The 25,012-nt window shown below is 50.1% G+C and overlaps 9 protein-coding genes and 1 non-coding gene across 10 annotated transcripts; 6 read left to right on the top strand and 4 right to left on the bottom strand.

The window, feature by feature from the left end:
• Positions 1 to 143: 143 nt before the first annotated feature.
• On the top strand, positions 144 to 2,437 carry M431DRAFT_98158 (hypothetical protein; the record flags this gene model as incomplete). Its single annotated transcript, XM_024925008.1, has 2 exons — positions 144 to 1,571; positions 1,634 to 2,437. 2 exons carry the CDS (start codon positions 144 to 146, stop codon positions 2,435 to 2,437), a joined length of 2,232 nt encoding a protein of 743 aa, XP_024768764.1.
• Positions 2,438 to 3,359: 922 nt separating this feature from the next.
• M431DRAFT_98407 (hypothetical protein) lies at positions 3,360 to 3,815 on the top strand (the record flags this gene model as incomplete). The annotated part of the gene is made up of 1 exon (XM_024925043.1): positions 3,360 to 3,815. The coding sequence occupies one exon, from the start codon at positions 3,360 to 3,362 to the stop codon at positions 3,813 to 3,815; it is 456 nt and encodes a 151-aa protein (XP_024768763.1).
• A 73-nt stretch (positions 3,816 to 3,888) lies between these two features.
• Positions 3,889 to 5,161, bottom strand: M431DRAFT_126791 (hypothetical protein). The gene is made up of 6 exons (XM_024912298.1): positions 4,926 to 5,161; positions 4,805 to 4,877; positions 4,631 to 4,747; positions 4,432 to 4,574; positions 4,044 to 4,382; positions 3,889 to 3,990 (listed from the first exon to the last, which is right to left on the bottom strand). Exons 1-6 carry the CDS (start codon positions 5,097 to 5,099, stop codon positions 3,931 to 3,933), a joined length of 906 nt encoding a protein of 301 aa, XP_024768762.1. The 5' UTR covers positions 5,100 to 5,161; the 3' UTR covers positions 3,889 to 3,930.
• A 1,370-nt stretch (positions 5,162 to 6,531) lies between these two features.
• Positions 6,532 to 8,918, top strand: M431DRAFT_20799 (hypothetical protein; the record flags this gene model as incomplete). Its single annotated transcript, XM_024913416.1, has 4 exons — positions 6,532 to 6,612; positions 6,690 to 6,918; positions 6,973 to 8,327; positions 8,416 to 8,918. The coding sequence occupies 4 exons, from the start codon at positions 6,532 to 6,534 to the stop codon at positions 8,785 to 8,787; spliced, it is 2,037 nt and encodes a 678-aa protein (XP_024768761.1). The 3' UTR covers positions 8,788 to 8,918.
• A 29-nt stretch (positions 8,919 to 8,947) lies between these two features.
• Positions 8,948 to 11,320, bottom strand: M431DRAFT_513131 (glycosyltransferase family 32 protein). Its single transcript, XM_024919960.1, has 4 exons — positions 10,772 to 11,320; positions 10,258 to 10,652; positions 9,660 to 10,180; positions 8,948 to 9,606 (listed from the first exon to the last, which is right to left on the bottom strand). The coding sequence occupies exons 1-4, from the start codon at positions 10,965 to 10,967 to the stop codon at positions 9,417 to 9,419; spliced, it is 1,302 nt and encodes a 433-aa protein (XP_024768760.1). The 5' UTR covers positions 10,968 to 11,320; the 3' UTR covers positions 8,948 to 9,416.
• A 917-nt stretch (positions 11,321 to 12,237) lies between these two features.
• Positions 12,238 to 13,760, bottom strand: M431DRAFT_513128 (glycosyltransferase family 32 protein). The gene has a single exon (XM_024919959.1). It carries the CDS (start codon positions 13,511 to 13,513, stop codon positions 12,494 to 12,496), a length of 1,020 nt encoding a protein of 339 aa, XP_024768759.1. The 5' UTR covers positions 13,514 to 13,760; the 3' UTR covers positions 12,238 to 12,493.
• Positions 13,761 to 15,598: 1,838 nt separating this feature from the next.
• M431DRAFT_154145 (hypothetical protein) lies at positions 15,599 to 16,935 on the top strand. The gene is made up of 4 exons (XM_024912900.1): positions 15,599 to 16,029; positions 16,122 to 16,312; positions 16,395 to 16,462; positions 16,548 to 16,935. Exons 1-4 carry the CDS (start codon positions 15,720 to 15,722, stop codon positions 16,882 to 16,884), a joined length of 906 nt encoding a protein of 301 aa, XP_024768758.1. The 5' UTR covers positions 15,599 to 15,719; the 3' UTR covers positions 16,885 to 16,935.
• A 162-nt stretch (positions 16,936 to 17,097) lies between these two features.
• On the top strand, positions 17,098 to 17,171 carry M431DRAFT_t189. The gene has a single exon. It is a non-coding gene; the product is annotated as a tRNA-Asn (tRNA).
• Positions 17,172 to 20,354: 3,183 nt separating this feature from the next.
• Positions 20,355 to 22,305, top strand: M431DRAFT_154143 (hypothetical protein). The gene is made up of 3 exons (XM_024912899.1): positions 20,355 to 20,397; positions 20,461 to 20,696; positions 20,797 to 22,305. Exons 2-3 carry the CDS (start codon positions 20,495 to 20,497, stop codon positions 22,056 to 22,058), a joined length of 1,464 nt encoding a protein of 487 aa, XP_024768757.1. The 5' UTR covers positions 20,355 to 20,397; positions 20,461 to 20,494; the 3' UTR covers positions 22,059 to 22,305.
• Positions 22,306 to 22,345: 40 nt separating this feature from the next.
• M431DRAFT_126776 (hypothetical protein) lies at positions 22,346 to 24,041 on the bottom strand (the record flags this gene model as incomplete). The annotated part of the gene is made up of 2 exons (XM_024912297.1): positions 22,346 to 23,235; positions 23,318 to 24,041. The coding sequence occupies 2 exons, from the start codon at positions 24,039 to 24,041 to the stop codon at positions 22,346 to 22,348; spliced, it is 1,614 nt and encodes a 537-aa protein (XP_024768756.1).
• Between the last annotated feature and the right edge of the window lie 971 nt (positions 24,042 to 25,012).

The following is a 25,012-nucleotide window of genomic DNA, read 5'->3' as shown; positions in this document are numbered from 1 at the left end:
CAGCTTCGAGGTCCTCCAGATCGAGGCATAGGCATCGTGCCAGGAGCAACAGCCGTAGCCGCCACAACAGTCGCCAGCCGGGCCAACAGACAGCAGCCCGTCCCCGTCGCTCTTCTCAACAACGCCGCTACCCTCCCAACAGCATGGCTACCGCTAGAGCCGTGGTGCCCCTAGGCGGGTACCAACTCGGTCACCACAACAGCTTCACATCCATCCGCAGCTCAAAATCAAGCGTAAACGCCGCCGTCGTCGAGGTGATTAAGCCTGTCGCCACCGGCAGCGGAGTCTCTTGCTCCATTCTCCTTGCCGAACCCAACCTCTTCCTTTCTGGCTTTGACCACAACGGCCATGAGCGCCGAACAGACCGCGCCGGCACTGCCCTCCTGAGAGGCAAGATGCAACTGACAATCAGCAAGAACGTCAAGGTCAAGGCTGTCCAGCTGAAGCTGGTTGGCCGCGCACGCACAGAGTGGCCTGAGGGTATCCCGCCGCTCAAGCAAGACCTGTTTGAAGAGGAAAGCCTGCGAACCCAGGTCCTAACCTTTTTCAACGCCCTCAACGATGGATGGGAGAGTGAATACGGTAACCAGTGCACTTACAAGCTCAAAGGTGGCTCCGCAAACTCCAGTAGCACCGGTCTTAACACTTCGCCTGGCGTCTCACCTGCGGCGTCAATGCGAAATAATCTGACGGCCAAGGAACTCAAGCGACTCTCTCTTCAGAACGTCCAGTCTCGCAGCTTTGGCAAGGGCGAGTCCGGAGTGGTGACCCAAACCCAGGCCAAGGGATTCAAGGTCTTCTATCCCGGCGTCTACGATTATTCCTTTGAGCTTCCCATCGATCACCACCAGCTTGAGACCACCAAGCTGCAGTACGCTTCCGTCAAGTGGGAGCTTCACGCCACCATTGACCGTGCAGGTGCTTTCAAGCCCAACCTGCACGGTGTCAAAGAAGTCCCCATCATCCGACTGCCCGACCAGATGTCGCTCGAGATGTCTGAGCCTATTTCCATCAGCCGCCAGTGGGAAGACCAACTACACTACGACATTATGGTTTCGGGAAAGAGCTTTCCCATCGGAGCCAAGATCCCCATTGCGTTCAAGCTTACTCCCTTGGCCAAGGTCCAAGTCCACAAGCTCAAGGTCTACATCACCGAGTCGGTCGAGTACTGGACCAGCGACAAGCGTGTCACGAGAAAGGACCCCGGCCGAAAGATTCTGCTGCTCGAGAAGACGGCAGGAAAGGAGCTCGCCCCAGAGTGGGCCACCTCCGAAGTTGTGACCCTTCGCGGCGGTGAGCTCACAGAAGAGCAGCGTCGCGTTGCTCGTGAAACCGCCTCAAGAAGGCGAGCCCACGATGCCTTGAAGCAGCGTCGGGCTCCGGAGCCACTTCCGGCACCGGTGGATAATCTCCTCGGCGACTTGGACCTGGGCCTCGAGAGCATGTGGGGGTCCACCGAGATTGAAGCAAGCGTCCAGATTCCGACCTGCGAAATGATGGCCAAGAACAAGTCCCTCAGACTACACCCCGATTGCAGTTGGAAGAATGTCAACGTCTTCCACTGGATCAAGGTAAGCTTTTCCCGATGCAATCCCTTCAAAAGCGAGCTTTTTGTGCTAATTACTCCAATCAGGTTGTTATGCGAATCAGCCGTCTGGATCACGATGATGCTTCAGGCACCAAGCGCCGCCATTTCGAGATTAGCATTGACTCTCCTCTCACCATCCTCAACTGCCGCGCTACCAGGGCAAACACATCTCTGCCCGCCTATACCGGTGAGATGAACCGACCGTCTCCGTATCAATCGGCTTGCGGTTGCCCCGATTCGGCAACAATTGCCATGGAGACTTCTCCCAGCTCCTCGACCGGCACTTTGCCAGACCCCGAGGCACTTGCCGATAGCATGCCTGCCCCGCCCCAAGCTGTTCATCTTCAGTCTGGAGCTCCCTCGGCAGGCCAAACAGCAACTGGTCGATCGAGTCCGACAACCTGGTCGCCCGAAGGACAAGGCCGGCCTATTCATTTGCTACGAGCACCCAGTTTCAACCCTCCCGCTTTTGACGACGACACGGCGCCGCCTCCGGCCAGCACCATTGTCGTTGACGGCACTCCTGCCGATATCCCTCCGATCATGACCCCGCCTCCGCAGTATGATGCCGTCGTCGGCACGCCTAGCGTTGATGGCCTTGCCGATTACTTTACCCGGTTGGCTGAGTACGGACTTGGTGATGATCATGAGGGCTCCGGATCAGATGGCGACGAGTCGCCTGCTCGAATCTTGGACCGAAATGGCCGCGTCAACGTGGCTCACCCCCGAACTCCCGGCGGCAGAAGAATGCCCAGCCGAAGCATGGAAATATCCAGACCACCCATCGACCTCAACATCAATGCTTTACTTTCACGTTCCAACTACGCACGCGAAGAAGCGCAAGTATAATGTTTTTACCAAATCCTGATTTTTCTTGTTTACAATATTTATCCACTTTCGCCTTTGACGAAACGTCGAGGCAAGTCATGTAAATGCATCTGTTGTCATAGACGGTTTATCGGGGTAACACACACCCCCTTTCTTTTGTTGATTTTGTTATCGGATAAAGGATTTTTTGCACATGGGGAATGGCCATCTGTGAACGTTATTTATGGGTTTGGCGTTTATGGGTGGGATGAAAGACGCATCTGCGAGATGTATTACACATACCCTGGGCTGGAATATGATGGTTTGAATGTGTGCATGGTTATGAACGTGGATATTAGAGGTTATTATTTATAGTGTTTTTAGTAATGATGCGACTTGTGCGCTTGAACTTGCTTCTTACATTGTTTATTCCTTTGACATTTGTGACTATTTGTAGAAGGGTAGCTCTCAACAACACCGTGACTGATAAGCTATGATGGGTATGTTGTTATTAACGCTGAGGCTCATTAAGACATGTTTTAATTTGTCTTATAGAACAACGGATCAGCTAACTCAGGCACACAACTCCCCTTCTTTTAGGCATCCAATCCATTTCCCCACATCATCTCACTCGCTCAAAAGTCCGACTCTTCGGCATTCTGAAAACTCTGGCTCTAAATATTTCATCTCACATCATGAATCTCCTGGCCAAATCTCCGTTTCATAAGCATCTCATCCAAATATCCCGTAGTACATCTATTTTTTGTTCCAAAGTGTGGTTGCTGCCTGGTAAAACCCATGTAAGCAAGCCATTCTGCCTAACAAACACACAAACTCTTCATCTAAACAACTCTTCACATAGTACTATATGAATCCCCAATTCCAATCAAACCACAACACTTTGAAACACACTCACAATTACACCCACACTCACACACACAAACAACCCTCCCCCTCTCCAAAAATGTCCGAACCAACCTTAACCTTCCAGCTATGGGAATTCACCCTCCTCCACGGCAAAGACATGCACTACCTCGTCCTCATCCAACTCACGCACAACGAAACCTCGCTCGCCAACTTAAAGCGAAAGCTCAATAATGCAATTTCTCGTAAAGAAGTCGTTATTCATCCGCGGATATATACGCACCAAGACGTGATCAACATACAGACGTCTGCGATTGACGTTATTAGACTGTTTGAAAGCACGAATGATTGTGTGGACCTTGTTGTTGTTAGTGGGGAGCTGGATGTTAAGAAGGCGAGGCATAAGGCGAGAGAGAAGGAGGAGGAGTGGTTTGAGGGTGTTTTTGGGGATTCGAAGTTTCCGAGGTGGGAGGGGCTTGGGGGGAGGGTTGTTAGTTTGTTTGAGGGGAGGTATTGGCCGGTGGAGGGTTCTGCTGGTGAAGAGGAAGCTAGTTGAGCGTATCGTGCCTCATGGTCTTGAATCAGAGCGTTATATTATACTCATTGCAAACAATCCGATTCTAAGCCAAACTAATACATATATGTCGCTGTAAATAAAATTAATACTCTGGCTACCAGGGTGCTGATTTGCGGAGGTACTCTTCCAACGTCGTAGGTTTGTCGAATAGGAACTAAATTATCGTCAACACTAACACAATATGGAAAGAAGTCCTCAGGTCCTTACTTGAGTCGCCTCCAAAGATCGTTTTTTGGCTGATGGACCGAAATACGCAAAGTCTCGGAGTAGTTGCCAAGACTCGGACAATTCCTGCCCCACAGAAGCAGTATATTCAGAGTCAGACAGATGCTCAAATCGTAAAGTTTTGCCTGTCACTCTCGAGAAGGTCTCGCAAACGTCTTTGACTGTGTACCATCCCTCCGCTAGTACAAAGTGCTGTCCTAATGCTTCCGACTTCTTCAAGAGAGACGCAACGACCCACTTGCCCGTGTCACTAGCAACGTCTATCATAGGAATTTCTGTTGTTTCGAGTAGTGGAAGCTTCATAGTGTACCCGTCGTTCGCCTGGATTCTTAGTAAAAGCATGGGTTTGGATGTAGTCGTTGGTGCGCACCTTTGATAGCATCAATGTTTTCAGGTTCGTCATGAAGCAGCCGGGGTCTAGGAATACCGCAGGAATATCGATCGAGCGAATGTATTCTTCTACTGCTGCTTTGGAGTCGAAATGATGGACATTCGGAAGCTTTCCACCGCTGACTATGTTCGCGTTTAGCTGCATGCAGAATAATATATTAAGTGTAGAGTTGACTAACCCGAGGTTGCATTGCAGAGCGTAGACCAGAAGAGTAACTGGACACCAAAGGACTTGCATGTGTCTGCAATGTATTTTCCCTGCGTTATCTCAACTTGTGCCGATTGAGACTCCCAGACTATCTATGTATGAGCATGGTAAACATCCTCAACGTAGCGGATGTTATGTGACTGACAATTCGTCATGCCAAACACGACGTCAGACCCTTCGATGGCTTTTCTGACTGATGCTTCATCGTTCAAATCGGCCTTTTCGAATTAGATATTATTATAACACTGGCTATGCAGGCTACATACCTGAACCATATAAACTCCCTGTTGAATTAATGCCACTGATCGATCATTCTCCAAAGATCGAGTCACACCCTGCAATTTGTATTCTTTCGATAGCGACGCATGTTGAAGAATGGATTGGATGACTGAACCCCCTTGATTGCCTGTGGCGCCGAATACTGTCAATAATTTGGACATGATGGATATACACTATTTCCCGTCGCAGTCCGATGGAAGGTATTCGATCAGTATTGAATGAGTTATCTGCTTAAATGCCGGAATAAGTCGCAGCATAGCTGATTTGTAAGATCAGACTCATCACATACTCATGCTTTCAAATAATACTACGCTTGTTACTAACACTCCGGTTGCTTTCGCGTATATCGTCCCTGCATAGAAGTGGATTCTGGACTCCGATACTAGCAATATTAAGACCTATTAAATCACCTGAAAGATCAAGGAGGGTTGATGTTGCGAGTGGATACTGGCGTCCGAAAGCGACTGTACGAAATACGGTTGTAACTTTGTTAAAGGCCAGGGAACACACTTTCGATTGGGCCTGACCAACACACAAATGGTTAATAAAAAAAAAATATGCCTATGTTGTTCTCAGGGTTTCATCTACCATACCTCCAGGGTTGAGTTTTACGTGTGATGCAATAATTGTAGGTCGTCGACGCTGTTCACGCAAAAGGATCCTATATCTTCCTGTAAATCTTGGCTACAGAGCGAAGGGTAGAGCTAAGAATGCTCGAGGAAAGCCCAGACACCGCGTGCGTTGACAGTCATGAGTACGTCGATCTTTTTGCTGTGGCGGGCAGAGAATGCTGTCTTCAAAGCTGGCATTGATGGTGTGGACGTTCACTGCGCCAATGCGTACATGATCGATCGGTTTCTCCAGGACACGCCTAATCAACGAATCGACGAACATATGCATACGGAGGTTGTGTGGACAATAGGCATCGATTTCGCGTTGGAGACTATTGCTGTAGTTGTTGGGAGAGTCAGTCAACATAAGACTGGGATGTGAGTGAGTCCCAGGCGCAAGTTGTTTAGTGTTGTTACTGACTGTATTACAGCCCGATTTGGTAAGAAGAAAATTAAACTTGCAACCCCTGAGGTATCAACATTCTTCGATAGGAAGAGTGAAAAATGCTATACTGATTATCCTTTCGCGGCCGAGAGTATAGACATTGGAATTGATACAGAGGACACATAAATCTTCCATAGCATAAGTCCTAAAAGTGACAGGTGATTAACGGGCAGGGATGGCGGTCCTATGAGTACATTTGGCGGGGCAGGCGAGGCATTGTCCAACCAGAATTCCTTGATACGGGGGATATTCCTTAAGACGGGATATAATGCCGCGAGAGTGTGTACATGTACGCATAAAACCCCTTTTACTCCGTAATTCCGCCCAAAAATGAGAGCATTTGCGCCTCAGGTCCTCTTCAATCTTCCAAGTCTACCGCTTCTGGGATATGAAGCGTGCAAAACAAATGCTGAAACTAGACACTAGATGTTGACTGCTGTTTTGACAGCCTATACTGCTTCTCTCATACAGATATGGCCCTATGCGATAAGTGCAAGGCCTTTGGCGTCTACGGAGCTATACTTGGTTTGTCCAGCCATGACTCGATTGCAGACCAGCTTCCATCATGCTCCATCGGCAATTGGCACCCCCATCTCAAAGACATTTATGAGTCTTCGGGTAGCTGCAACCTCTGCGCCATCGTCATGAAAGGCTGGCGAGAATATCGGCCCGAACTCATCAAAAGTGACCTATAGAATGCCTCGTTCCCCCTAGAAGATCCGCCAGAAGATCTCTATGATGACATTGCAACCATTGATGCATATCTCAATGGAGAGGTTCAAGTAGAAGTCGAGCGAATCAATCGCTCAGACGACGGCCGCCACAAAGTGCAGTTCGTAATGACAATCAGTTGCAGTGTGGGTGTCAGAACTTCTTCGGACGGCCATGGCGCGCTATGCGCTCGATTTAGAATTGCAGATACCGGTCCGTACCTCCACCAAATGTGTTATGAGGGCTGTCGCACTGACATATCCGCAGACTCTAATAGTGTTGTGCCGTGGGACCGCTTGGCTGGTCAAGATCCTTTGTCCGACGAGGCTGTTCAAATTTCTCGCACTTGGTTAAAGACCTGTAACGATAACCACAAGTCTTGTGTTGCAGAGTCTGCTCAGCTGCCAGCTCGTTTCTTGGACATATCCGACGATGCTGATGCTACCCATGTTTTCCTTAAAGAGTTGCGGGACTTTGACCACAACACAGATAGTCGCTATGTTGCTCTCAGCCATTGCTGGGGCACAGGCCCGAATCTGTGTACAACTCGGTCAACCTTGCAAAAGCACAAGCATGGAATCAAGGTATCCGAACTGCCACCGACATTCAGGGATGCTGTGAATGTTGCGAGAAACCTGAGCGTGCGATATCTCTGGATCGACTCTCTGTGTATAGTCCAGGATGACCCGCATGACTGGCAGATAGAATCAGCCAAGATGGCTTCAATATATCGAGACGCCTATTTCGTCCTTGGTGCTGCCTGCGGCGAGTCTGACGCTCAGGGCTTTCTTCACTCACGCCATTGGCAGGATGTGGTTACGCTTACACCGTTGGACCAAGGGACGACTTTGGCATTACAACTCCTACCCCCAGAGACGGATGAAGATCACGTCGATACGGTTTCCCAGGAACCTCTGAGTAAGCGCGCTTGGTGCTTGCAGGAGAGATACCTGCCTCGAAGAATGCTGTTGTATGGATCCCAACAAATCCTGTGGGAATGCCAAAAGATGAGCGCGAGCGAAGAGGGCGACATAAGGCTGCATGACGGTAGCCATCTAGAGCGGATCTGCAAGACGGCGAATATTCCGGCGTCTGTCCTTGCACGTACGTGTAGGGAGCGCTATGTAGGAGACAAGGATGTGAATTATATCGACTGGTATAAAATGGTTGAAGACTATACCGGACGATTCATCACCAAATCTTCTGATCGGCTGCCTGCGCTAAGTGGCTTGGCTAAGGCTGTATCTCAATCATCCAAAGATGACTATCTCGCTAGTCTATGGAAGAATAGCCTAATCGAGGGTCTGACTTGGTGCGGGAGTCAAGGAGCCGAAAAGTTAGAAGAACCCAGAGAGTACATCTCTCCGTCATGGTCCTGGGCATCCGTCACTGGAACAGTTCGGTTTCCTATATACAGCTGGTATGAGCGAGCCCGCTGGTCAGCCAACATGTCTGATTTTGAGCCACTAGCTGAATACGTGAGCCATTCGTTAGACCTTCTGGACTTGGACCAACACGGACGTCTCAAGGGAGGATGGTTACGGATCAATGCGCCCCTGTTTCCAATCACATCTCTAGAGCCTCGCGAGAGCTCACCACCAGATCTCGTTTTATACTTTGGAGTGGCCCCAATGAGGTCTCCTTTTGCAGATAAAACAATCGGCGTGCGGCTGGAATCCGCGCACGAAAAAAATAGAAGCTTGGCTAGAGGGCGGATTCGACAAACCGCACGACGAAAACGTCTCCCTCGACCAACTCTTCGTCGTCTTCTTAACTCGGCTACCATTGATCCTTGAAAACGGCTTCATGGAACACCGATTCGGCCTCATTGTCGAGAAGACGGGAGACGGCGAGCAGTACCGGCGCGTTGGCTTCGTTGACGGGCTTGTTCTACGGAAAGTGTATACTCCTTTGAAGAAGTGGGCTTTGAAAATTGCAGGGGATCCTGACGCAGAGGCATATGGAGTTGCGGGATTCCGACGGCCTTTGCAGGAGGGAGATATGCATAATCTGGACGAACGTCCAAACAGACTAGCATACGATGCGTTGTGGGTTCGGGGAGCCGATATTACTCTAGTGTAATGGGACTATCAGTCCTTTTGTTGGATCCGTCTAATAAACAGCACTTGAATGTTACAAAACTGGGCAAGTCGTTTGACTAGATAAGCAAAACGTACTACTTGTGTTAAACAGCACTATTAAGTAACTCTCAGCCTTGTACCAAGTTATAATTCCAAGATTGGCCATATTTATTACTATTATAGTTAACCCTATCTCGTCATTCCACAGTGCTCTATACATCAAATTACATTATAGCACATGAGCTATAAAGCAGAGGGCATGATTCAAGAAATATAGGGAGCTTTGTATAGCTTAATGAAATAAATAATAATACCAAAGCATAGTATTCTTCGACAAAGATAGCTTCTGTTTGCTCATGTCGAAATAATGTCGGAGTAAATCACGGCTATGTAATATAATGATACAAGTGTGAAAGCGTAAAAGTCTCTTCTCGTCTCCGATGTGTATCGTACAAGTATATTCGGCTTAAATTCGATATATCGATTATATGGCGTCTGAAGCAGGGCTGTATAATCCAAACAGTCAAAGGGACCGGGCAAAGGCGGCGTATTAAAGAATTATATATCAAGTTTCAGTCATGCAGCGTAATGTCGTCGATGAGGCTTGGAATCTGGGTATAGGGGTAGAAATTATAATCCGCGTTGTGGCGTCGGGACTTTGGTCCAGTCTTTGCAAAGACCGAGTACTGTGCGGCAAAACTTGCCATACTCGACTAGCAGATCGAATTTCCGCCATGAGCCCAAGGCATGATGGACAAGCCGGGCATCTGGATCCGTAATAGGCTTCGAACCCATGTTTCCGTAGGATCCGCGACCGGGGCTGTAAAACGTGTCAGTCTCCACGACAAATGGCCAAGCGTAAACGCTATTTACCTGAAGCCAGTAATTGGCAAAATCAAAGCATCTGCCACGAGCTTCGTCTTGCCTCCGTCTTTCAGCCCAGTTAGGGCGTTCCACCTAAATCCATTGTCATGCTCCAGCCACAGGAGAGTAGCCAGCGTGACAGCAGCAGGACCGGTTCGCGTGAGAGGGTCGGCCCTGTTGGGGTCATTCATAGTCGCATTCTTTTCCAGGTCCACCTCGTCATAAAGATTGTCCATGAACTGCTTCAGGGCCGGGTGCCCAGGAGCAGACGCCAGCGCCCATTGAGTAAGCTGGATCGGATACGTGTATCCCATCCGCCAATAGGTGTTTGTATTTGGATCTGTGTCAGCTTCAAGCCCCCAGATAAGGTTAACGGGCTGTTTGCCATTGGCGGAAGGCGAAGGAGCCTCCTCTTCGGGATTCTTGAAGCCGTAGCTTTTACCGGTGATATCATCAATCCATCGAGCAAGATCTGACGGGCCGACCCAATCCGCCGGGTGCCGGAGAGGTTCTGTGTCAATGTCGGCATACTACAGTGGGTTAGAGGCGATTGAATTTTCAAGATGGGAAGAATACGGCTCATGGCCTCGTCAAGAGCAATACGTACAATTCCTCCAAAGTATAGGCACGTCACAATGCGGAAGATGTCTGCCCTCTCGACGGGGGTGAAGATTGCGTTAAAGTCCTCGACAAACCCCTCATCATACTTATCCATGAGCATGGCGATTCCTTCGTCGTCCCAAAAGAAGTACGCCATGGGCTCACTATTGTTAGGGGACGTGGAATACTCAAGCCACCGCTCGACCCATGGGACGACATCAGGCTTCCAGGTGTTGACCTTGGATGAAGCTCCGGTCTGATGCATTAGAAGTGGAATGTTGGAAAAGGCCACCTGCCGTTCGCGTGCGAAGAGGGCGGCCGTGGACGCCAGACTTGCAGCCTCGACAATGTCTGTTGGCGGCGTCTGGTCGTCGGCGAGCCAGCTCGGAGGAATGTACCATGCTTGGCGTTGATGTCAGCAGCAAACTCTCGTAGAAAAGTTACAATTCTGTGGTTTTGAATTTGACTCGGGTTATGTCATGCCACCAGACCCGAACGCCACAAAGTTAACAGCGGCTTACCTCCTCCAACTCCATCGAATGAGTGAATGTGCTTCCATACTAAAGGATACTGTTGTTCCAGCAGCCGGGCGTCAAACTGGGGGATTTCCTTCCGCTGGCCGCCGGAGGAGAGAAGCCAGAATGCCGCTGCAAAGGCCAGGGCGGACAGCAGCATGAGCCGCAGCCGCCGGCGCAACAGACTATGGGGGAGCAACATTTGATTTGGCTTATGGGAACAAATCAAATGACCTGTTACGCGGCGGGAATACGTCCTTCGTAAAGACGCTGTAACTCCGAGCACAGCAAACTGGCGATAGTACAATCAAGGCTCACAGGCACGTGGGCTCAAACAAGTTAGTCCCTTCGCGGGGGGATCCCGACAACTTGCAGCAAAGCAAGCAAGCACGAGATACGAGACAATTTAGACGACTGTCTGTTTTTGACAGGATGACACGCACGAACAGTAGCTCTGTTCTGTTCTGGAACAAACCGGCGAGGCTCAGAGGGTGCTTTGACCAAGGCAAGGCAGAGCACAAGCCACGAGCCAGAACCCAGAGAGAACAAGGCCAAAATCCAACACGTCGCAGATTCTTACAAGCACCGCCAGACACAAATAAAATCAGGGGCCAGACTGTGGTTCTCGGCCCTTCTCCGAGCTGGCAGGGGGGGCATTCATTCGGCTACTGGCACAGGTAAGCCCTGGATCGGTGGCCCGAAGCTGCGGCTGTCGTAGCAACTACAGTAGTTTGGGCGCCAACAGTGGCGCAGCCGAGCCCGGGCGCTGAAGAAGGTGAAGGACGGGCGGTACTTTGTACGTAAAGATGATGCGGGAATGGCATTGGATGGAGTCGATCGAGGTGGAAGAGGCGAGGCGAGTTGGGGGGAAGAGAAGTGAAAAGGGAAAAGGAGGAGAGACAAAGATGAGGCAGAAACTCGTGTACCTGGGTACCGTACACAGCGCCTGGTACCTTCCGCTGGAAAACTCAGTCTGCCGCACCTTCCCTTCGGCCTGGGACGTCCGCGGGAAGGAGCCTGGATGGCACCTGCGCGATGCCATTTGCTGGCGCGCGGGCTCGCCTAGTCCCGACCAGGCATCGATACGGCGACTAGCTCCTTCCCCCGGCGGAGGCCCAGGCAAGTGCTAAGGTAGTGCTAAGGTAGCACCTCCCGCCAAGTATCCCACAAGGCACTTTCAGGCCGCGTCCCGGCAGAGTCTCGACTTGCGAGTGACTTGTGTGCTTAGCTCCAGATTCGAAAAAGCTTGGCACTGCAGATCCAAAAAGCTTAGCCATGGCATGTATCCCGAGTCTCGTCTGAGTACCGGGTACCTGTGGTTTGCCTTTTGCTCTGGTCACTCTTTTTTTATGATTTGTATGGGCTCGATCTCCGTCGGAATTAACTATCACCCATACTGAATCAATGAGATGACGACTCCCCAGTGTCTAAGTCGTGAATAGGATCTTCTGTCACTGTGAATTGGACTATTGGAGGCTGAATTGAATAGATTGAAACAAAAAAAAATATTCCAAGGCTCTATTAACGGGTATTACTGAAATACAACTAACCAAACTATAGATGTACATGGTGAAACATGAGAAGAAATAAAAGAAACGAAAAAGAAAACGCGGGAGGTCCTTATCTCCTGGACCCTACATAACCTCGCGTATGTTGTGCCTGTTGCCCTATGTGCACCTGTGTGCTGTGTGTCCGTGTTTTTGTGATTGTGATTTGTGGTTGTGTTTGTTATACGAGCGACCGATCACCCATGCAATTACACCATACTCTCCGCACAATTAATCTCCTCCTGACCAACAGTGTCACTGCGACGCCCACGCAAAAGAACACAACCTGGTGCAGCCTCCGGCCCAGCGACGTGATGAATCTAGCGTCGTACGAGTGCCAGGATGAGCTTCCCAAGTGCTCGAATATGGGGGTTGTTACCCGCCCGTTGAGGCTGTGCATCGGTCCGGGAAGGATCTTCAGACTGCTCCGGTCAGGTTGGGCGGCGTGGATGACCGAGGCATAGTGGCAGCCCGTGCTGAACATGACAGTCGCGTAGGGGAGGCCCAGCCAGTGCTTGTTGTAAGTGGCCAGGTTGTTGACAATATCGCCGACGAAACTGTTGCGCCTGCTGGACATCATGAAGCCAACGGAGAAGCCGACAGGATGAGCTTCAGGCGCCACGAAACTGAATCGTCGAAGAGGGCCGAGGGCGCGAGTGCATTTGAGGTCCATGTCCAGCACGACGCCGCCGTATTCATAGAGGAGCATGTAGCGGAGAGCGTCGATTCGTTCAACGGGGTATGTGTAACTGTCCCACATCTCCTTGAGGTCGGGGAACTTGTCCTCGACGAATTGAGCGGCAGTGTCATCTGTCCAGACGTGAGTTTCCCAGCCGGGGTGGATGTCGATACAGCTCTGAACGGTCTCCTTCCACTCTGTCCTCCATTGCGTGCCATGTCTGCCGAGGGCGATGTGGTGTAAAACGGGGGGCACGAGGTCCTCATAAGGGGAAGCCGAAAGCTGGTTTATACTGTAGTTGGAAAATGTGACGTCGAAGTCATCTCGTTCTTGTGAGAGGAGGAAACTTTCGCGATGGGCCCTCCAGTGAAGTGGGAGGGCGGCCAGCGTCCATGAGGTGTAGAGGAGATGGCGGAAGCAGAAGATGGCTGAGAAGAAACTCAGTATCGCCAGCCAAAGAAAGGTTCGCGCTCTTCTTTCGATTTTGTCGTTGGCAGATCCGGAGTCGCGTAGTTTAATCATGATGCCAATGCTAGACAACTAGCGTTGGGAGATGTAGAGGAAGGAAAGGGGGGGAGAGACAAATGGATGAGTGACTGGAATGTGTCTCGGTTCCAGGAAGAGAGCAAAGAAAAGGAAAAAGAGCGATGGTGAGGTTTTTGTTCGAGTTGTAATACGCCAGGAAAAGAGAGAATTAGAAGAATAGGAGCATTATTTGAACATTAAAGTTTAGTTGAACATGTTTTGTGTCAAGGCAGAGAGGCGTGTGGGTAAAAAAGGAGGGAGTTGTTTTGGTTTTCAAACTGGAGTAGCGGCTTTGAATCTGAGGACGAAGAGCCCTTGCAACACCATTACTCGATTTAGCTCATCTAACCAAAGTCGGGGCCTCTCGTACTTCCGCTCTTATTCTGACATAGCCCCCGTTCCACTCGTTGAATCTCAGTAGCGCGTCATTGGACAATGCACACCTTGCAAAAAGGAGCTGGCACCCACAGCCAAGACACCAAGTACGAAAGAGCTGGCGTGGATCGCTAACCGTACCCGTGATTACGGGCCAATCCTACACCCCTCCACTCCCATTTCCCCTGTACGGCGTCAATCCTGAGAAGAGTTCGACAAATTAATCCAGTGGCAGTACAGTACGTACTATTCGGATTGAGAGAATTGAATGAGAGATGCTGAAACATGAGGTCGCAGCTCAGAGTATGAGTTGTCTCAACAGTGCTTACGGACTAAGAATATCTCGTCTACATGGTTGACAAGTGTTGTCAGGGGACATACATGAGCGCTTCTACTAATCAAGAATATATTTTCGAACAGGGCGTGATCGCCAAGGCCTTTGTCTATTAGTTGACCATGTCTATTGGTGAGATGGAGAAAGCTGAGTGAGTCAGGGCGAGAGTGTCAAGTCCTTGTATCTTTTGTTCGACCCTGTGCGCGCCACGATATGCCCATTCGTGGGATTGGCCCGTCAGAGTGACATGATGAAGCCACGCTAACCCCCATCGCTTATTACCCATCAGCAGCTTAAATTTGCCCCCAAAAACGAGATGGGACTCTGGTCTGGTCTCAAGGTAACAAGCCATGCGCATGAAAAACACTCGTTCGTTGTAGGGCTGCCAAATAAGCCCTAGCAAGCGCGCGGCGTGCCAAAACCACGCAGGCGAGTCCGCCAAGCAGTGCCAGGTAAGGCCGTCGCAGCAATTACACGTACCGACCCGGGAAACGGACCCTCTTTCGTTCACCTCATGCAACATCATTGCCGAATTAGAGCTTGGAGCTGTGCAGATTTCGGCATCTCGGCATGGGGTGGTGGCGGTCTTGGCCGGAACGCAGGCTTGGCTTTCTTGGAATGAGAAGCTCGGCACATGCTTTGTAGAGACGGGTACGGTACTTGGGGCTCTCGGCTAAATACGCTTATAATACGACTGTTGATTTTAAAAAACGAACCATGTCTTGGCAGGTTCGACCATGTGAAAGGGACATGGACGGCTTGTCTCAGGGTGTGGGGGGCGGCTGTGTCGTTGTATCGGCTTCAGCTTTGCAATATTGGTTACACGAGGAATTCGTGCAAAAGAGCCGCAAGAGACTGGTACCCGAATACTACTTGTACTTTTCAACAGGGTCCTTGTCATGCTAGTACGAAGCAGGTACGAATCCAATGGGACAAGTACCCGGTGCCTTTATATCAAGCCTGCAAGTGTCATCACTGGTTTGACAGGGATCGGGCGGGTCCTGGTGAGCTAAATGCCTTGCCTTACCACGCTCAAAGTTCCAAACTTCATTTGTCATTTGCTCATCCTGTTGCACTTTTGCGGTAGAAGGCCGGTGTGGCACGCCCCCCAGCGAATTGGCACGCCCTGAAATAAGATCCCTGGCTCTGTAACCCACGGCTCAGGATTGGGCCAAAGCTGCAGTCAAGCTTTTGTGGCGGCGAGCCAGCCTGGTTCCAGAACGAATAAGCCCATGAGGCGGTGCTTGTGTAGCTGTTTCCGGGTCCCAATGCCAATGCCACGCCGGTTCAGGCCCAGTTTGGCACAGTTTACTCATCAGTCTTACATCTTCAAACTAGGAGCTGGAACGTTTGGGCACTGACAAGCACATTTTCAACTCGCGAGTCCCGCTTTAAGCGGCTTAAACAGTCTCTTTTCTTGTTATCCCCCTTCCTTCTTCCTCTCGTTTCCCTCGTGACTTTTGTGTTTTATTTTTGTCACAGCACGTGCTGGCCATGGCGCGCAAAATCCGCGATACCAAAGTCTTCAAGGCCTGCTATTGGCTTGTGGGCACGCGAAGCCGACGCCGCACTCTGCTTCGGGTAGCCATCGTCATACTCGTCATCCCTATTGTCTTACAATTATTCCTCGCCTATATCGTTGGTAGCGATGCACGCCTGCTACCGCCGGAACTGCTACGGTCAAAGAGCCTCCTGGTGGTGACGGCACATCCCGACGATGAGTGCCTCTTTTTCTCGCCCACCATCCTGGGCATCCTCGATAGGAACCGTGCCATCAATGGCGGGTTGCTAGTCATGTCGACCGGTTAGTTTGTCCTTCCTCTTGGCTCCATTTCCCCCGCATTAGACGAGGCTATGCTAAGACAGTCGTCACCTGCGACGTGTGCCACTATTTAGGAAACAATTATGGCAAAGGCGAGACGCGCAAGCAAGAGCTAAAAGGCTCATGTCAAGCCTTAGGTATCAACCCATCGAGATGCGAGGCATTGAACCACCCTAGCCTCCAAGACAATCCCCGAGTGTGGTGGGATACAAACCTCATCCACGCCATTGTGAGGGAGTATGTCAAGAAGTGGGAGGTTGACGCCGTAAGACCCCTTTCCCCCCTCTCTTTCACAAGCTTAGCTCGACGTACTGTGGGATGCTGACGTACATTAACCAACTGCATAGATAATTACCTTTGACGAAGGTGGTGTGTCTGGACACATCAACCACAGAGCTGTCAGTGCAGCTGTTAGGTACGCCACTTCCTTGCATTGTATCCTGAGCGATGTAACGCACTCCATCTACTTGAACTTGCACTGACTCCTCACGGTTGTATAGTGAATATGTGTTGGCGGACAAAGATGCTCCTCCAGCATATAAGCTTGTCACCACGGCAGTTCTCAGGAAATATACTTTCTTGTTCGATTTGCCATTGACAGCGCTATCCTTCACCTGGCGAATCATTTCTGCGATTTTTTATCCGTCCACAAAAGCGAGCCCAGAGATTAGCTCAAAGGCTCTGTTGGCCAATTCGTGGCATCGTTATGTCATGACGCGCGGCGCTTTTGCCAGTCATGAAAGCCAGTATACGTGGGACCGCCACCTGTACATGATCCTCAGCCGATATGTCTGGTTCAATGATCTCAAGAGAATACCAACTCAAATAGCATCATAATCATCATCATAATAGTAATTAACATAATAAAAAGGTTTAGCTTGATCGCCGATCTAATTCCAATGACATGGTGAAATACCGCAACCAGTCACTAATACGAGCAGGGGACTTTGAGAGAGTGGCATGAGCTAGTGTGAAGCCAGACAGTCTAGCAATCTGGAGTCAATTCGTTCATAGCAGCTTTCTCTCAGCCCCAGCAGGTATCAAAGCCTGTCCTCTGTGGCGCAATTGGCTAGCGCGTCTGACTGTTAATCAGGAGGTTGGAAGTTCGAGCCTTCCCGGAGGAGACACAAGCAAGCTGTTTCTTTTTGCCTTTTTCTTCTTTTTTTATCCAATTGACTTGAGGCTTCAAAGACTCGGTCGGTAAGAATAGCCTCAAGTTGTGAAGAGCCAACGCAAAATGAAACGTGCAATGTTGTCATCTGTTAGCTCGGCAATAGTTTGAAGGAGGGTTCGCTTGGCGGTCTGCATGAGCTATACAATGCAACCCTGCTCATTCACACAACTAGACTGCATCTTAGTTACTCTTATCTTGGTTCTAGATCTTCTTAGAGCCACTCCTCCAGAGAAGCACGCCATTAATGGAGCATGGATCAACTACCGGTAAGAACGTTCGTTAAAAAGTTCTTTATCCAAACAAGTTTCATCATTTGCCAAGCTTGGATGAAAGTCCAGCGCAACTTCAGACCAAACGCTGGCATTCAGATGAAGAAATGCCAAGAGCAAAGCTTCTCCGGTCAAGCTTCTCCGGTCATGCGCTAACCAATAGGGCTGGGCCCACCTTGAAAACAAAAGAAAAAGTTGAAGCTGAACGAAGGGCTGATTCTTGGCTTTTGGGCTGGAGCCAGGGTTCGCAGCAAGCTAACGGAATACGACGGTAAGCCAATAAGCCAAAGGACATGGTTAAAATGAGAGTTGTGGGCCTTGATTCAGCCCAACGCCAGTGGTCTTCGACAAAGGTCGAGCTGTCGCGACTTTATTTTCTCTAGTCTTGACGTCGGTTATTTTGGTAGTCTGGGGTGGGCAGACATTTCGATTCATACAACCAAGTCTGGTTACATATGTATGTATGTCGGTAAATATAGCATCTTGGTGCTAGGCAAGGCTGAGAACCAGGACGTGAAACTGTGCGGTGCGGACTTTTACCGCATCACGTCCCCATCTGACCCCCATATTGTCAGTGCACTGCTGACGCGATTGCAAAAACGAATTTGTGACAGATGCGGCACCCCAGAAACTGATACTCCCCAGAAGTGGCAACGCCTTGAGAGGTACAGTGTTAAGCGGCCTCCCCCTTGGTAGTGACACGGACATTTAGCTTCGAAAGTTGCATCTCAAAAGATATAAGCTCATATCTGTCTAGGAGTTCGCCGCCCTACGAGCCCAAAAAGGGGGTCCCCTTGAGCCCTAAATTGTCAAGTTCTAGAAAGCTTAGCTAAAACAGGAACATCAAGAGAGACTTGACCGGGTGCTAACTTTGGGTCTCAACCCCTGCAGTGATTGACGTGGTACTATGCCGAAAGGCAGTGCCGAGCTGAGTTGGGGTGTCTTCTTATCAACTTTGAAATACACAATATAGTTTGATGATAGGGGCATGTGGGTATTTCTCCGAAGATCATATTCACACCATCTACGGGGAACTATGTGGCTTCGGTCTCCATTCAAAGTGTTATGGTTAGTTAAACAAAGCGTGAACGTAGAATGGTGATCGGATATTTCTAGAGGGTACCTGCGTCGGAGGGACACCGTGCCTTGACGCGCTGCGGAACTCCGACATTGATCTCAGGGGGATGATACCTTCTAGATACAGATATCTGCTATTCAGAGTTGTGGTATATATTTCTCAAGTAGTACAAGCGTACATGACAAGACTATGTGTGTGAAAGTTAAATAACGATCTATCAGAGGACTCAAAGCTGATTGCAGTGTAAGCGTTGATAGAGTTGGGCTTCATCTCGGGCATCAAGGCCGAGCATCAGCATCAGGGCATCTTATGCCCATCTACAGTAAAGCCTTGAGGTAAGTTTAGCAGTCTCTCCCCTCCACAAATACAGAGCTGAAATGGTAATTATTATAGGGGTTATGATAGTGAAACGGGTACTTTTGTCTAGAAAGGGGTAGACAAGATGTATCAGTACAATGCCAGAGTGGTAGGTTTGATGTACTCATTAGAGGAATTACCTATCATGGCAACTAACATGAGTAAAAAGTCTCAAATTATTGCCAAGTTTTGTAAACATCAATTGTAACTTGGGTGTACATCAAGTGTTGGCGGCCTCTCAGCTCGATGATCATGGCTGATTGCATCAACAACCAAGCGAAAGTACAGACCGTGGCTTGTCACCCAGAGAAAAAAAGAGTGCTCTAACGTGAATACGATATTGTCTAGCACTTTCTGTGGGTTGGGCTATCCACACTCTTGCAATGACTCGTCTGGGTTTCATCACATGTTCTAGATGCATTAAGAATGTAATTCTATTAACGATAAAAGCTACGCATGGTAGAAGGCACTCATGAAATTCTTGTCACCTTCTTAGTACAGTATTGTCTCTAGAGGACAACAACGCGCTCAATCAATATTAAACTTGGATAAATTGACACTGCTGGGATATCAAAGGACGGAATTCCCGTTGTTCTCACAACATCGTAACACAAAGGTTCAATAGACTGACATTATACAACTATCAATTGTATGAGACTTGCATTGCCATCTGGCAGCTACATAAACTCTTTTGGAGTTGAAATAAGAATACGATTACGGGATATATAATGAGCGTATACGCGTATTGGTAATATTGATGACTTGGCACAGAATGTCACACGTGCCATGGATCAGTAAGCGGCCATAGAGAGTAATTATCGTCTGCCTATTGGTGAAGAAACTTGAAAAGGGGTCAGGTTTCGAGAACTCAATACCAAGCTCAAGTTGTTAGATGGAGGAGTTTCTGTCAGTAATTTCATTGGGGTAACACCATTGAAAAAGCTGAGGAATTTGAAAGAGAGAAGAAATTCTGCTGAAAATGATGGATTACTTACTCGTACCGAGTAGACTTTATAAGAAAAGGATTATTGGTTGTCAATTTGGCATTGCGGTGCGGTAATAGATAAGATGAATTGATGGTTTACTTCTAGAGACTAACACGATGACAGGTATATTCGACCCAAACAACATAACATTAATACTCCAGGCTCTTTCCACGGAACAATCTAGAACAACTATGGAACTCTTGGTCTAAATGACTACTGACTTCTTCCTTACCTAGAATGAACCCTATTTTTTGTTGTCATGCAGAACAAAAGAAAGATTCTAGGTTAGGTAGACTCTCGGAATTTTTGGTGTCGTGAAATGTACAGCCACAATCTCCAGCCACATAGAGGGGCTTAATGTGGCTTAACTGCTATCGGCCGATAAGATTTTTCTACATGGAATTTTTTTTAGAGGGGCTCAAAAATTGTGCTGTTGGAAGATACGCAGCTTCAATTTTGCGATTTTGCACAGAGCCCAGATTCAACGTGAGTGGATGCGCGCATTGATTGATTCGTATGCAAATGTGACTGACATAAAAGTCTCATCAGGTAATCTAGCAAGTCTCTGCATATCACAATAACAATGTCGAAGCGCACAGCGGACGATCATGGCGACCTGCCGCTCAAGGGTGGTGAGCGCCCCGAGCAGATGGATGTTGATATGGACAAGGATATGGGCGAGTTCGAGGACGAATTTGAAGACGAATTCGAGAGTGAAGATGAAATCATTGAGGCTGGTGTAGATGGACGGCCAGATGCCGAGAGAGAAGCCGAGGAGAAAGAGCGTAAGTGTCCCAACACTCAGCAATAGCTTTTGCGCATTGCGCTGGGCCATTCGACAAGATTCAATTGGGGGCTGTAGCTGACGAAAATTGGTTAATACAGAGGCTATGGAGGTCGATCAAGGAACCTTCATTGTCGGACGAAGCAAGCTAGAGCCTGGCCAGACGTTGGCGCCTGATTTGACGACGTACGAAATGTTGCACGGCCTCAACACGCCCTGGCCCTGCTTGTCCTTTGACATTGTCAGGGACTCCCTCGGCGACAACCGCAAGGCTTACCCTCACACCATGTACACCGTCACCGGAACACAGGCCGAGTCCTCAAAGGCTCACGAGAACGAGCTGCTGGTCGTCAAGTTCAGCGGCCTGAGCAAGATGGATCGCAACGGCGAGGACTCCGACTCCGAGGACGACGATGATGAGGATGCCGATCCCATCCTGGAGAGCAAGTCGATTCCTCTCAACTCATGCACCAACCGTATCCGCACGCACCAGATTCCCAGCCAAGACCCTTCCAAGCCCCCCACGACGCTCACAGCCACCATGACCGAATCAGCACACGTCTTCATCCACGACGTCACCCCCCACCTTACCTCGTTCGATGTCCCCGGCACCGTCATCACGGCGCAGCAGAACAAGCCCATCTCTACCATCAGGGCACACAAGTCTGAGGGTTACGCCGTGGACTGGTCGCCGCTTGTCCCCGGCGGAAAGCTCCTCACTGGTGACAACGACGGCCTCATCTACATGACTTCGCGCACCGACGGAGGCGGCTGGGTCACTGACAACAGGGCGTTCCAGGGCCACACCAGCAGCGTCGAGGAGATCCAGTGGTCTCCCTCCGAGCAGTCCGTCTTCGCATCCGCCTCCAGCGACGGCACCATCCGCATCTGGGACGTCCGCTCCAAGTCTCGCAAGCCCGCCATCACGGTCCAAGTCTCCGACTACGACGTCAACGTCATGTCGTGGTCAAGACACCAGACCAATCTGCTCGCCTCGGGAGCCGACGACGGAACATGGGCCGTCTGGGATCTCAGGCAGTGGAAGGGCAACGCCAACAAGCCCCAGCCCCTGGCCAGCTTCAACTACCACAAGGAGCAAGTCTGCAGCATCGAGTGGCACCCGACGGACGACTCCATCGTCGCGCTGGCCTCCGCCGACAACACCGTCACGCTGTGGGATCTCGCTGTCGAGCTGGATGACGAAGAGAGCAAGGACACGGCCGGCGTCAAGGACGTGCCGCCTCAGCTGCTCTTCGTGCACTACCTCAAGGACGTCAGGGAGGTGCACTGGCACCCGCAGATTCCGGGCAGCTTGATTGCCACGGGTGAGGAGTTTAGCGTGTTCCGGACCATTAGTGTTTAAAGGAGGAAAACAAAAAGACTTATTTCGGCTTTTTTCTTGTATATACCCGTTATGATTATGGGCATACTTCGCTGGTATAGATAGTGGGAGTGTGCAATAGATGGATGAATTATGACATGCAACATGGCCGCTATACTGAATGATTTCTGATAGATGAACGAGCTGTATTATATCTAAAAAGGGGCGAGTGAAGAGCTCGAGATTGATCTTGGGATTTAGGCTTGAATTGATATATAGAGCAGAGGTCAAAACTCATTATTATTTCATTATTCGTAATACTAAGTAAGTTATTTGAGGTCCTTCTCCGGACTGGTTGTCGGTGAATCTGAGCCATTTCCTTCATGGCTGCCCACCGGGACTCCCACTGTCGTGATCTCACCATCTTCTCCTGCACTCCTAACTGGGGGACCGGTGAAATTCTTGCGCGCATATGCAAAGTACCAGATAAATGCAATCGCTCCAAAGCCAGCGAATACCACTGAGGCGTAGTTCATGGTCGTGGCATCCACAGGCAACGAGACAGGCATGCAGAAAATGACGACGGAGAAGACGATCCAGACGATGCAGATGACATTGATGATGGGGCCCATAACTTTACCAAGGGGGTAGGGCGAGTGCTCTACAGCTTTGCGGTGCTGAACAAGATTGACGAGAACGGGAACACCATATGATGTAGAGAGACAGATAGTGGCCACACCAGTGAAGGAATTGAAGGCGGCGGAGGAGCCGAAATAGATGCATCCAAGAATGCAGTCGACCACCGTGGACAGGACCAAAGCCCAGATGGGCACATCCAAGGACGTGTTGACTTTGCGCCACAACTTATAACCAGGAATAGCACCGTCTCGCGCAAAAGCGTATGTGCATCGCGAAGCAGCCGTGAGAGCCCCAATACCAGCAAACATCAGGATTCCGAGAATGAGAAACAAGAGGCCAAAACCACCCGCCGCAGATCCCGTGACGATCTTGAAGAGCAAGCCGATTGGCTGAGAGTTTGCGACAGTGAGCAAAGTCTGGACGTCAGGGAGAACGAAGAGGAGCGGAATGAGATAGATGACGCCGGTAAAGCCAGCGGCAACGACGGAGAGGACAATGGCCTTGGGGACTTCGCGCTCGGGATTCTGTACTTCTTCGCACATGGCGGCAACCATGCCGTAGCCGGTAAGGGTATAAGCAGCTGCACGAAGAAAAAGGATCAATAATTAGTTAAATGGACTGATTGAGAAAGGGATAAGAAATGAAACAGCGTGAGAGCCTACCTTGGAGGAGCCCGACGAAGAAAGACCAGCCGGTTGGCCATCCGCTGCCTGATGCGTCATAGTGGGCAAAGACAAATTCGCCAGATCGTCGGTGGTCGGCCATTGTGAGCAGGGTAACCATGATAATTATGACACTGGCAGCCGTCCAGTATATACAAATCTTGTTGATGAGATCCAAATATCGCGAGCCGAAAGCATTGACCAGAGCGCAGACCAGCATGACGGCCCAGAAGCACAAAACCGTCTGCCATGTATTCGCCACGAAATCTTCGTTGAAAATGGAGATGGCGCTCAGAATCAGCTGCGCGCCGGAGAAATTGATACTCAAAGTCACCGTCCAGTTGCCGACGAGGGTAAGCCATCCGTCCACGAAGCTGACCAGAGGCGCCCACTCGCGAGAACTCAGCATGGCGGACCAGTAGTAGACACCGCCGGCCGTGGGGAAGACGGCGCAGATTTCGGCGAGAGAAGCGGCGATGCAGATGGAGATGAGGGAGACGAGTACCCAGCCCCAGAGAACGGTGACGGACTGGCCATTGGTGAGAGTGATGTACAGAGTGGTGCTGAGGCCAAAGGGAACGGCCATGATTGCGAAGGAGAGGCCGAGGATGGACATCATGGAGAGATGACGGGGCAATTCGGCCTTGTAGCCCAGCGAGGCGAGGGCCTGGTCGGCCGTCTGGGCGCCGCTGCCAACAGAAGAGCGGCGGCGGCGAGAATCCATGGCTGCAGAGAGATGTCGTCTATGTATGTGTAATCTGTGTATGTTCAAGAGGCACGCGATGCCAATCGGTGGTTGTCGGTGAGGAATTGCTTCCTAGGTAGTCAGCGCGAGTCTAGGCAGGCGCCAATGTGTTGTCAATCTCAATGTCTAGCCAATTCCAGAGCCATGCAAAGCAGACAAACAAAGAAAAGAAAAGGAAGAGGAAAAAGGAAAATATGAAGAGAAAGAAGAGACAGGCTGCAACTGGAGACATGGCCAGGGCTGTAGATAAGAAGCTCGTCAGATGCTATCTATCGCGTGCCGCAGTGGTTCGTCCGATGACGACGGCCGAGGCTCTCCATTCCAATTCCATGCTCTTGATGCGCCCTCCGCAGCGTTGCTGTCGCGTGCTAGCTGCTTAGCCTGGGCCCTAGTCGTGGCTTCATCTCGAACGAGTAACGGCGGTGCCGATTCTGGCCCAAGCATTCGCTGGCTGACGATAAGCTTGTTTTGCCCTGCTGCTTGCCGGCGTCGAAGTAAGCGATGCCGATGTCTCAGATTTCCGATTTCCATGTGGCATCTGCAAGTAGTCTATATGCTCCTCTCTGATCTGTACAATGCGACCCTCGTTGACCGTTATTCTCTTCTCCAATCCAGCTGAAAGGCCAAGCGATGACCCGAAGGCAACAGCGCATGATAGCAATGCAACGCAAATCGGACCGCACGAGTCAAGGATTGTGTCGGCCAGGGATCAGGACCCAGCAGCAGCCAATCCTCAGCGCTCGCCGTTGTCGATTTGCGGGGAGGCCGCGGCAGCATGGCGAGATAAGCATCCCGTTTCGTCTTTGGGGACCAAGGCAATGACTGGAGAATATTGCACAGGCGACGCCTTTGATTCGATTGCAGATTCACATGTTGCACGAGTCCCACATGGTGCGCGATAACGGCGTCTTCCCCAGATCTCGAGCAGCGCTAAGGGTTGCTGTTATGTA

The sequence above is a fragment of the Trichoderma harzianum genome (assembly GCF_003025095.1).
Source record: "Trichoderma harzianum CBS 226.95 unplaced genomic scaffold M431scaffold_20, whole genome shotgun sequence".
Lineage (NCBI taxonomy): Eukaryota > Fungi > Ascomycota > Sordariomycetes > Hypocreales > Hypocreaceae > Trichoderma > Trichoderma harzianum.
The sequence above is the reverse complement of the archived record's forward strand: the minus strand, read 5'-3'. Positions and strand labels throughout refer to the sequence as shown.

Bases quoted from the DNA above. Each gene is read 5' to 3' on its own strand.
- M431DRAFT_126791 (XM_024912298.1), bottom strand. From the start codon at position 5,099: ATGTCCAAATTATTGACAGTATTCGGCGCCACAGGCAATCAAGGGGGT. The intron at 4,878-4,925 runs GTATGTAGCCTG...TAATTCGAAAAG, and splicing joins AGGGAGTTTATATGGTTCAG to GCCGATTTGAACGATGAAGC. The intron at 4,575-4,630 runs GTTAGTCAACTC...ACGCGAACATAG, and splicing joins GCTCTGCAATGCAACCTCGG to TCAGCGGTGGAAAGCTTCCG.
- M431DRAFT_513131 (XM_024919960.1), bottom strand. From the start codon at position 10,967: ATGTTGCTCCCCCATAGTCTGTTGCGCCGGCGGCTGCGGCTCATGCTG. The intron at 10,181-10,257 runs GTACGTATTGCT...AACCCACTGTAG, and splicing joins GCCTATACTTTGGAGGAATT to TATGCCGACATTGACACAGA. The intron at 9,607-9,659 runs GTAAATAGCGTT...CACGTTTTACAG, and splicing joins TTGCCAATTACTGGCTTCAG to CCCCGGTCGCGGATCCTACG.
- M431DRAFT_513128 (XM_024919959.1), bottom strand. From the start codon at position 13,513: ATGATTAAACTACGCGACTCCGGATCTGCCAACGACAAAATCGAAAGA.
- M431DRAFT_154145 (XM_024912900.1), top strand. From the start codon at position 15,720: ATGGCGCGCAAAATCCGCGATACCAAAGTCTTCAAGGCCTGCTATTGG. The intron at 16,030-16,121 runs GTTAGTTTGTCC...GCCACTATTTAG, and splicing joins GTTGCTAGTCATGTCGACCG to GAAACAATTATGGCAAAGGC. The intron at 16,313-16,394 runs GTAAGACCCCTT...CCAACTGCATAG, and splicing joins AGAAGTGGGAGGTTGACGCC to ATAATTACCTTTGACGAAGG.
- M431DRAFT_154143 (XM_024912899.1), top strand. From the start codon at position 20,495: ATGTCGAAGCGCACAGCGGACGATCATGGCGACCTGCCGCTCAAGGGT. The intron at 20,697-20,796 runs GTAAGTGTCCCA...TGGTTAATACAG, and splicing joins AGAAGCCGAGGAGAAAGAGC to AGGCTATGGAGGTCGATCAA.